Raw genomic sequence first — 11,470 nt, 5'->3', positions numbered from 1 at the left:
GCTCCTGAACCAGGCTTGAGGGTTTGCAGAGAAAACTGGATGTCTGGGGCAGGAGTGAAAGGAAGTATTAATCTTCACACTTTTATGTCTTTCCCTCAACGCTGCCATAATTTATAGACAAGTCCTATTTTCTGAGTAAAATATAAATCCAACCACTTTCTAACACCTTGCTTTTGTCACTCTGGTCCAAGCTCCCATCGTCTCTCAGGTGGACTACTCCAATAGCCTCCTAATTGGCTTCCCCACTTCCAGTTTTATATCCTGTGGCAAATATCGTAGGTTAGCTCACTTGACTCCATTACAATCCCAATCACAGCAGGTAAGGCTTGATCGAGGTTGCAGACCAAGTCTACATTTCCTGAACTCCCGCCCTTATGGCCTGGATTCCACACATAGCTTAGCCTCTGCCAAGCAGATAATAAACCCCCATGAGATTTGGTGGGAGCAGGAACGTGGAGTCTATGCTGCTTCTTCTGTGGTTTCTGATTTCTCTTAGTGAGCATGGGCTCAGAAACTGTTGCTTCTCCTGCAGCAGTAATAATAGAGGTCCCAGGGTACAGTTCCTAGTTTTGTGGGTATCAAAAGGCAAGGCATGGGACATCAACTTTGTATAGATGGAGAAGGAGGCAATGTGGTCTCAAAGCCAAAATTTGTGATGCTCTCAGCAGAAACAGAGTGGTCCAATGTCTTCTTCACTTTCCACCCTCCTGATTGTACCAGTTCTGGGGTATTATTCAAGAAAACAATTCTGGAAATTATAACTACTACTTGAGTTAAAACAAACATGACCACCACCACCCCCGTGCAAAAGTCTCTTGTGCTTTTCCCTCATACACCCAGGTATTTTGTAGGCTCTTGTGATTTATCTATGCATGCCTGTTTTTGTACTTTGTAAAAATGGCCTCCTATAGAATGTTTTCTTGTGTGTGTCTGTTCTGTTTTCTTTTTCTGGCTTGATATCTTGATTCATAAGATTCATCTAACTTGTATGTAGCCAAGATTCTTCATTTTCTTTGCTGTATGACATTCCACTGATGCATATATCACTTCATATAACTACCAACTAGTTTTTGAATTTGGGTTGTGTCCAGTTTGGACAATTACAAACAATGCAGCTCTGTGCATCCTTGGCCTTGTCATCTGCTTTGCATGGGCATGGGGTTCTCTAGGCGAAGCGCCTAGTGGTAGTATTAGTGGGTCTAGGGTAAATATATCTTAAACTTTCAGGGATACTGAATATTCCCGTTATTCAGTTCTAAATATTTCTTGATTTCCTCCAATCCAAGGATTAGTTAGTAGTATGCTATTTTGTTTCCAAACATTTGGGTGTTTTAAAGCTATCTCTGTGTTATTACCCACTGCGTTAAGCATTATCTTCAGAGAGCCTAGATTTCATGCCAGGGATCCTTTGCAGTTTTTTGAGGCTTCCTTTTTCTTAGTAAGGTCTATTTCTGTAAACGGTCAATATGCTCAACAGAATTTATGTTCTCTGCTTGTTGGGTATAAAGTTTTATAGTATCTAATAGCTCAAATGTATTATTGCTTAGGCCTTTGATATCACTGCTTATTTCTGTTTGCTTGGACGTTCATGTTCTGACAGTGGTGGGTTAAAATCTCCAGCTCTCATTGTTAACGTATCTATCAGTCCCTACAGTCATAAAATTTATCATTGAGGTTTAAGCTATCCTGCTATGCCACCTTCTATAACTCCCTCACGCTATCATCCACTGACCCTAGCCATCCACTGCTCTCTGCCCCATCCTACCACCTTCTACATGACTCCAACTTCCCCATCAATCACTCAACAATTTGACGCTCTCATTTCCAATGAACATCGTTACAACATACTAGCCAACCCCTCTCACAGACACACTCTTGTTTATTCTTCACCCTAAACTACTCTACCTCTCACATCTAAAATGAAAATATCCCAGTGTTGGACCGCAAGCCCCTGGCCATGCTGCTCTCTCATTCTTCCACTCTCTCTACATGTGTTCTTTTATCTCACTGAGCCCTCCTATTCCTTGGCCTCTCTATTTTCTGCCCATCTGCACTCTCCCTCTTCTGTCTCTCCCTCCTGTCACTATTGATTTGGTTTGGGGTTCTCCCTATTTTTTTTTTTCTGGCCGTGCCGCGCAGCTTGCTGGGATCTTAGTTCCCCGACACAGGATCGAACCCTGGTCCCCAGCCACTGCCGAGTCCGAACCACTGGACCGCCAGGGAATTCCCTGGGGTTTCTCCTCTTTTCCTTCTTTTCCTGCTCCCACTCAGGCATACTAAGTTCTCAATACATCTACCACCACTTATTCTTCTACACTTATAACACCTTCTGTATCTCCACATCCAGTTATCACCCACAGCCAATCAACTGTTGACTTTCAGTTCTATACACTTCTTCATGTGCTTTCAATACCCCTACCTTAGTCTAGGACTTCAGCATCTCTCACATAAATCACTGCTACAATGAGCACTCCATTCTTGCTCCTCTCTGATCCTTTCTTCACATTGCTTTCAGAGTGACATTTCTAAAACACAAATTATTTCCCAAAGTAGAGCCCCTTGATGGCTTCTTGTAGCCTTAAGAATGAAGTCTCCACTGCTGTCTCTGGGGAAATGCAAATGGCCAACAGGCACATGCATACATGTTCAACATCACTAATCATCAGGGAAATGCAAACCAAAACCACAATGAGACATCACCTCACAAAAGGACACACATAACAAATTTTGGCGAGGATGTGGAGAAAAGGGAACCATCCTACACAGTTTCGCGGGAGTGTAAACTGTTGCAGCCACTGTGGAAAACAGTATGGATATTTCTCAGAAAACTAAAAGTAGAACTACCGTACGACCCAACAATTCCACTGCTGGGCATCCATCTGTAAAACACAAAAACACGAATTCAAAAAGATGCATGCATCCCAATGTTCATAGCAGTGTCATTTACAATTGCCAGTGTATGGAAGCACTCTGTGTCTTTCAACAGATGAATGGACAAAGAAGATGTCAGGTATATATACAAAGAAATACTAATCAGCCATAAAAAAAGAATTTTGCCATTGGCAGCAACATGGATGGACTTGGAGGGTATTATGTTAAGAGAAATGAGTGAGACAGAGAAAGACAAATACTCAGTAAATTAAAAAGAATTAATAACTGGCTGAATTAACGGACATAGAAATGAATGTAGAACAGACTTAAGAAAGGGTAAGTCTTCAACAACACACATGCTGCACAGAGCAGAGAAAGGGCAGGGCTTATTTGAAAACCACCTAATAAGTTGGTATTACTAGCACTACAGAGCTAGTGGGCCCTTTTGTGTGCGTCTTAAATGCCAAGTTTATTGTGTATGCAGTAGAGTCATCAAATTTTTCTTACAGGAATTTGGCATGGCCAGAGTTGGGTTTTAGGAAGGTTAACTTAGCAAGTATATGAAGCATGTATCTGTGGGGAAAGACAGGGAGGTAGGAGAAGGTTAGGAGTCTAGGGCAAAGTTCAGGCAAGAAGTAATGAAGGTAATGATACTAAGAGTTGGCAAGAATGTGGAGCAAATAGAAATCTCATCCTCTGCTCTTGGGAATATGAACTAGTACAACCGTTTTGAAAGATAATTGGTGTTACCTAGTAAAGTGAACTTGGACAGAACCTAAGACCCAGAAATTTCATGTCTAGGCCTATATTGTAGATCAGGGTTTCTCAACTGCTGACATGTTGGAAAGATAATTCTGGGTTGTAGAGGACTGTCCTGTGCATTGTAGGATGTTTAGCAGTATCCTTGGCCTCCACCCACTAGATGCCAGTAGCACACCCTCAATTATGTCACCCAAAATGCTTCCAGACGTTATCAAATATCACCCTGGCTGGGGCGGATGGGGAAGTGCAGAGAATTGCTCTCAACTGAGAAACTAAAGAAGCTGTTGTATAAGGGCATAGTGGGATATGAATGAGAAAGTTCATCGCAAAATAATTTGCAAAAGCATAAAGCTGGAAACAAGCCACATGTCCATCAACAGGAAATAGACATATTGTGGAATTTTCATATGATGGATAACTATAGAGCAATGATTAATGATGACAACAGTTGCACACATCAGCATGAATACCACAAACACAAAATTGCGGGGGTAGAGAAAGAGCAAGACAAGTAATACATCTAGTATAATTAGATTTACATAAACTCCAAAATGGAAAAGAAATAACATTATTTAAGGGAACATTCCTCTGCAGTGAATGTATAAAAATGTGAATTATTATCCCAGTTCAGGATCATGGTTACCTCTGGGAAGGAATGAGGGGATGAATCAGGAAGGGCACAGGGGGGCCTCCAAGGCATTAGCCGTGTTCTAGTTCTCAAGCTTGGTGGTGAGTACACAGGTTTACATATTATTAAGATATACCTTACATATATGCTGTATTATCTTCTGTATACATGAAACAGTTCATAATTTGTCAGGAAGTGATGCGGTCTAAAATAATGCAGGAAAACGGAGAGAAAGGCAACAGAGTAAATAACTAATTGGATGAGAGACAGAGACAGAGAGAGAGAGAGAAGAGCCAACCTTTAGGTGCCTCTTTGTATCATTTTAAATTCATTTTCTTCATAGAATTGGGGATGAAATCAATTCCTTATCTATAAACACACATAATTCATTGCTCAGACTTCTACGAAATGTACACTTTATGCCTCAACACGGATCCTACTATATGACGTGATTCACAGGACTGGATAATACTACATTTCACAAAACACCATTGTCTGAGAATCCTGCCCTGTTAGACTTGTACACCTGTACTCATTTGTATTCCTTGGAGTTATAAGCATCTGAAAATAGGTGGCTTAGAGTAAAAGTGATTCTTCATCACTAACTTTAGTGTCATTAGCATACACCTAACTGGTACAGAAAACTGTTTCCAACTTCGGCACCCACCCTACCCCTCTGCTTTTCTCCCAATGGTCACCTCTCAGGTAGTGGAATAAAAGGAGAACTTTTGGATCAACTCCTTTCAGAAGATGGAGCCATAACCAAGGAAAATATCAGAACATCCTAACCTTTCCTGGACCAGGCAGAGAGAGACAAGACAGGTCTCTTCCTAGAAAAAGCACAGAGTTTTCAAGGCTGAAGGACTCATTGAAAACATATATTATACATGTGGATACAGAAAAACCCACAAACACCCAGAGAAATAGGAAACACAGGATTTGTCCCTGACCTGATTTAGGGACTGTCTCTCAGAGACTCAGAGAAGCCTGATATGTTAGAGCTACAGCAAACCCTCAGAGCAGCAAGCCTGAGCTTCCTCCCTCAACATGAGAGGCTTCAGGTGCATACATGTGGATAACGTAGCCCACTTGTCCTGTTACCTGTATACACGGCCATCACCTCGTAGATACCTCTCAGTCCTGAGAGTATAACACTGACAGTGCAACTCACCCCTCAGAAGCACAGACTCAGTGAAGAGGAACACACATGCCTCTTGGGGCTTGGGACATGGGGCCACCTGGAGAGTAAATACAGGGCCCTAGGTAACTGGAGCTCGGTAAGGGGCAGGGATAAGGACTCCAAGCATGCACCAAAAAAGGCTTATCTCAAAAAGAGGTATGCATGTGTTTGTTTAAACTGAAACTCCGGCGACATCCCTGGCAGTCCAGTGGTTGAGACTCTGTGCTCCCAATGCAGGGGGCACGTGTTCGAACCCTGGTCGGGGATCTGATATCCTGCATGCCACATGACATGGCCAAAAATATAAATAAATAAATATATAAATATAAAAATAAATAAGTGAACCTCCATAAATTCTTAAGCCCAGGTAAAGGCCCTTAATATTAATTATTAACTATAATTAATACGCTAACTATATTAACACAGAAATACACACATACACACCCTGCTGGCATGGCATGAACCATACGGAACCAAACCAATTTGAGGTCTTTCGAGGGACCCTACATGGATACATTTCTACTTGGACTGTTCTTTCATTAAACAATGGTGACAAAAGGCCTCGTGCCTTTTGTTGTTGTTGTTCTAAGCATGAGGAATACTGTGTTACTACATGACAATGCATTTTTAAATGTCAACCCCACTGACAGGGGAAAGGGTTGTGGATACCTTACACTCACATCACTTTAACAGACCTTTATCAAGCATCTACAAAGAAGAAAACCCAGTGATTTAGAAGAGAGAAATCAATAAAAGCCTTTACGTTCTGCACAAGTCAGAAGCTCCCATTTTAGGGAGCTGGGGCGATACACACATAAATAAATAATGTTAATCTACTCTAGGATACGAGAGGAACTAGCATGGAAAACAGAAAATGAATTGATGCTAACCACGAAGCTCTCAAGCAGCGTTAACTAAATATAGAAATGAGGCTTTGTACCCTCAAACCCCTGGTCCTTCCCTTCTCTGATCGTCTGCTCTGCTCAAGTACCACTTCACTCTTTTCCCTTAAAGAAGTTCCAGATACTAGGCCCATTTCCTCTTTTAATTTTCTTTAAATTAGGACATATTTCAGACCTCGACAAAGGTACAGAGAATGCTACACCCATGCAACCATCAGCCGTCTTAAGAAACGTTAGCTTACAAATAAAATTGAAACCAACTGTACCCCTCCCCAACTGAATTCTCCCTCTTTTTCCATAGATTTAACCACTGTCTTAAATAGGTTTATTGTTCTCATACACACCTTTCTGCATACTACATATGCATGCATTACTCCTATGTATGCCTTTTACTACAAATAGATGTATGTATAATCAATCTAATAATTTTGAATGCCTTTAAACTTCATATGTGCATGGTATCATAATGCTTTTATCGTGTTGGAACTAGGTTCTTCCTTTATCTATTTGTCCCTTCCACTACTGAATCTTTGCCCCTTGTTATAAGCTGAATTGTGTCCCCTCAAAAGATATGTTGAAGTCTTGACCCCCGGAACCTGTAAATGTGACCTTATTTGGAAATAGGGTATTTGCAGGTGTAATAAAGATCAAGTGAGGTCATACTGGATTAGGGTGGGCCCTTCATCCAATATGACTGGTGTCCTTATAAGAAGAGAAAGAACACAGAAACAGAGACAGGGGAAAACACTATGTAAAGATGAAGAAAGAGACTGGAAATCTGCATGTACAAGCCGAGTGATGCCAAGGATTGACAGCAACCACCAGAAACTAGGAGAGAGGCATGGAACAGATGCTTCCTCTAAGCCTCCAGAAGGAACCAACCCTGCCGACACTTTAACCTCGGACTTCTGGTCTCCAGAACTGTGAGAGAATAAATTTCGGTTGTTTTAAGCCACCTGCTTTGTGGTAATTTGTTACGGTAAACCTAGGAAACTAACACATCCCTCCGGGAGGTCTTTGTGTCTCAGGCCCCTGAGAATTCTAGTACCTTCCTCAGTCCAGATCTTACCATCCTGTTCAGTTTACCTGCAATAGTACCAAGTCAGTGAATTAAGGCTGGTTCTACTGTAGGTGTAGTTAAATGTTTCCCCCATTGCTCTAAAGCAGTGGTTCTCAAACTTTAGTGTGCTTCAGTAGCACTTGGAGGACCTGTAAAACCCTGATGGCTAGCAGCCTACCTTCAGAATATCCAATCTAGTAGGTCTGGAGCAGGGTCTGAGAATTTGCATTTCAAACAAGTTCCCAGCTGATGCTGATGCTGATGCTGATGCTCCATGGCAGGCCAGTAGCACCATCTGGTCCCCAGGCAAGCTAGGTCATCCATCAGTTTCTTTCAATAACATATACTAGAGGCTGGGCCACCATCTCTATCGTCACACAAATTGTTTATAATCTAATGTTTTAATTTATTTGAGGCTGCTATAAAAGGATGTCAAACAGGCTTACCAAATACTTGAAAGAAATCCCTTTCAATGACAGTAAGGAGGGCCGAAATAAATAGAACAAAGATACATTGGAGTCAGTGTTATTTATGTTAAAAAAAAATCTGCAGCTTATTCGTGTCAAACAAGCTTTTATTTTCAATGTGAACAATACTGTCAAATTTATATCTAAAAGGTAAGAATAAAGTCAGATAGCAGTTAATATCATTTTGGCATGATGAACTTTGAAACAAAATCTGTGTTGTGGGCTAATGAAAACTAGAATGTTCATGAAGAACAAATTCTTCTCTTCTTTCGCTGTCCACTTCTTTTAATGTCTTCCAACTGTAGGATGGGATAAGAGTCAATTAACAATTGTACACCAACAACATGCACCAGGGACTTTCTAAATATGAGTCAATACTATGTACATCTCTTGGCTCTCCAAGGAGAAAACAAAATGTTTTCTTCTTGTAACCCAGACCCTTGGTTGTCAGGGTGCACATCATTTCATCACACCAACCACATCTCTCTCTTGCCAACCACTATATATGTTAGTTTTTTTTCTTGAAAGGCCACTCTGTGATTTAAATGTCTTTCCACCTTAAGAGCCTATGCTCCTTACCAAATCATAAATCCCTTATAATCCCAGACCTTCAGTTTCCGTATCTGTATAATGAGAATGAGGCTGTTATCAAACATCCACAGGTGTGAAAATTAAGAAAGGGAGAAAGAAAGAGTGTGATACTGAGAGAGAGAGAGAGATGAGAGAGAGAAAGGAAAAGATGAATGGGTAGTGGAAAGAGAAATTAGGATTGAGTTACCAACTCAGTGATAGCCAATAATAATACTATGGCTCATTTTCTTTCCTTTTGAATAAAACATCTAAATTGAACTAATATTTGTGAATTACTCATGAAATGCAGTCTTATTTGAAATCCTTAACTTTTTACTACTTTGTAAGGAGTCACCTTCTCAAAGGCATTGCTATTCCAAGAGACTTCATTTCTGTGGCCAGGTGATGAAGGTACAGCTAGTGCACAGCTTAGTCGCTTTAGCTGCTTCTCCTGGTGACCAGTCTCTAAAAATATAGGTCTCTATATTTTAGACCGCTAAAAAAATATAGGTCTCTATTTCCAGGTCTGATAAATTTCCCATCTGCAGTAGACTTAAAGCTACAGGACAAAGGACTTGTGGCTGTAAATGAAATACATTTCAGAACACACTTCCTTCTATACCATCTAGAATACAAGTACATTATTAACATTAAACTGTTTTCCCAAAACTAAATTTCAACAATTTTTTCTTATTATTTTACAAAAACAATTAAAAACATGATAGATGGCTAGAGGGAAGCAGCTGCATAGCACAGGGAGATCAGCTCGGAGCTCTGTGACCACCTAGACGGGTGGGATAGGGAGGGTGGGAGGGAGACGCAAGTGGGAAGAGAAATGGGGATATAGGTATACTATAGGTGATTCACTTTGGTATAAAGCAGAAACTAACACACCACTGTAAAGCAATTATACGCCAATAAAGATGTTAAAAAGATAAACAAAAAATACATTAAGGATGTAAACAAAACAAAACATAAAGCTGTTAGTAACAGGTATATGTCAGGACCGGTTGCACTATACAATAATACCTTGTCTTCTCCAGAATGGCCCTCTGCTGAGTCCATATCCAGCTTCGGTCCTTCTTCTGCTTTTTCATCTCCATCCTCTTTCTCTTCCTCAGCATTTTCATAATGATATTCACTCTCTTCTTTAGTGTCGAATGATACGGACTTTGGCATCACAAGGTGGTGGGAAGCATTTCCCGATTTCAAATCAGCAGCAGAATCTAGTTCTCTGCTCTCAGGAGGATCTGGAGAAGAGAAATATGTCCGAAAATAAATAAATAAATAAGGAGAATAGCTGGTCATGTTCCTACTGGTTGATACAGCACTTCCTTGGCCCTCACACTTCTGCTGCTTGACAGTTTTCACAACATTATCCCCCGTTTCCAGTAGATCTCACACACTGTGCTGCTGATTATTTCTGGCCCTTTGGAGAAGGGATCGAAATCATTTGATCCTGAGAGCAATTTTGTATGTTTCTGCCAGAACGTCACTGGAAAATGTTCACCCCATTTCAAGACAAATTCTACCGCGAACCTCATTGATTCCTCAGCCACTGAAAAGTGCCCCTGTGCCATTTCATCATTTTCTCAGGTCATCGTACTGAGAATCTTTACATTTTTAGAAGCCCGTCAGCCAAAAGTGAGGTATGCCATTTGTTTGCCCCTAGGTTGGTAGAAGGCAGCATACTTTTTCTCAAGATCCTAAAGTTCTTTAGAGAATTGGGCTTCTACTTGTGCATATCGTGGCTGAAGGTTTTTGAGAGCTTTGACCCGCTGCTTAACCGCCAGAGGCCAGCGCTGAGTGCACCCTGCCTTTGAGGCCGATGCCGCAGCAGGGGCTGCAAGGGACAGGGGACTGGGCCTCCCCTAGCCAGCCTCGGCCCCTTCGACGGGTCCACAAGTCCCAGCCACCCAGGACTCGGAGGCATCAGCCAGGACCTCGCCCGCCCAGAACTCAGCCTCCCCTGCCCCCGCCACCGGTTCCTCTGCCTTCTGGGATGCCACCCCCTCCGCAGGCTCCCGCGGCTCCCAGGGCGGGGGGCCCTCTGCCTGGCACTCGCCCCACCAGACCTCACCTGCCTCTCCCAGGTCTTCCTGCCCGTGAGGAAGCGCGGCAGCCTCTGCAGGGTCTGAGGGCCGTCGGGAGCGGCGGCTGACCATCACGCGGCCGGCGTGGGGCCCGGCCAGGACACGGTCGTTGTAGTGGCTGTGGTGCAGAAGACAATGGCCCACATCCCGGAGCAGGGAATGAAACTGCACCGCGGGTGCCCCGCGGCCTGCGACCACTCCCGCGCCTCCCTGCCCATGCTCGTCCTCCTCTTCTGTCTCTTCCTCCTCCTCGACCTCTTCCTCAGTTTCCTCCCCCTCTTCTGACTGGTACTCAGCCTCCTCCCGGTCCTCGATGTCTAATTCAAACTCTTCCTCCTCCTCGACCTCTTCCTCAGTTTCCTCCCCCTCTTCTGACTGGTACTCAGCCTCCTCCCGGTCCTCGATGTCTAATTCAAACTCTTCCTCCTCCTCCTCCACCACCTCTGCATCCCAGTCTTCTGCCACTGCGGCCTGGGCGGCCTCCTGCCCAACATCCTCCCCGTTAAGGGCTCTGGATAGCCTCAGGGAGGCCAGAAGTGCTGCGGCCCCCTCGACTCCATCCATCCCTCCAGAAGGGGAGGCACGGAACCCGAGGGGACTGGGGTCGCCACCCGCCCTGCCACCAGCTCCGTCCTGGCCACCTGGGATCGGCCCACGCTCCTCGGTGGCAGACATGGCAGGAGGGACACGCCAGACACGGATCGGGCTGCAGTGACGACCGTGGGGAAGATGGCGGCCGCTGCACTGAGTGTCGCTGAGGGAGCAGACGCTGTTGGCAGCTGGGCCACCGGGACGGGGTGGGGGCTGCAGAGAAGCCGGCTGCCCAGGGGACCAGAGTCGGAGAAAATGCCTCTGCGAGCCCCGCTACGGGAAGTGCAGACGGCCTGCCCGCGGAGCGCCCCAGCGAGACAGGGCCGCGGCCGCTGCGCACAGGGCG

At 43.8% G+C, this 11,470-nt stretch overlaps 1 protein-coding gene across 1 annotated transcript; it reads right to left on the bottom strand.

The window, feature by feature from the left end:
- Positions 1-7,968: 7,968 nt before the first annotated feature.
- On the bottom strand, positions 7,969-11,208 carry LOC307069761 (uncharacterized protein; the record flags this gene model as incomplete). Its single annotated transcript, XM_079728086.1, has 3 exons — positions 7,969-8,169; positions 9,470-9,690; positions 10,521-11,208. The coding sequence occupies 3 exons, from the start codon at positions 11,206-11,208 to the stop codon at positions 8,113-8,115; spliced, it is 966 nt and encodes a 321-aa protein (XP_079584212.1). The 3' UTR covers positions 7,969-8,112.
- Between the last annotated feature and the right edge of the window lie 262 nt (positions 11,209-11,470).

Source organism: Hyperoodon ampullatus, assembly GCF_949752795.1.
Source record: "Hyperoodon ampullatus genome assembly, chromosome: X".
In the NCBI taxonomy this organism is placed as follows: Eukaryota; Metazoa; Chordata; class Mammalia; order Artiodactyla; family Ziphiidae; genus Hyperoodon; species Hyperoodon ampullatus.
Note: the sequence above shows the minus strand (reverse complement) of the source record. Positions and strands in the feature narration are given on the sequence as shown.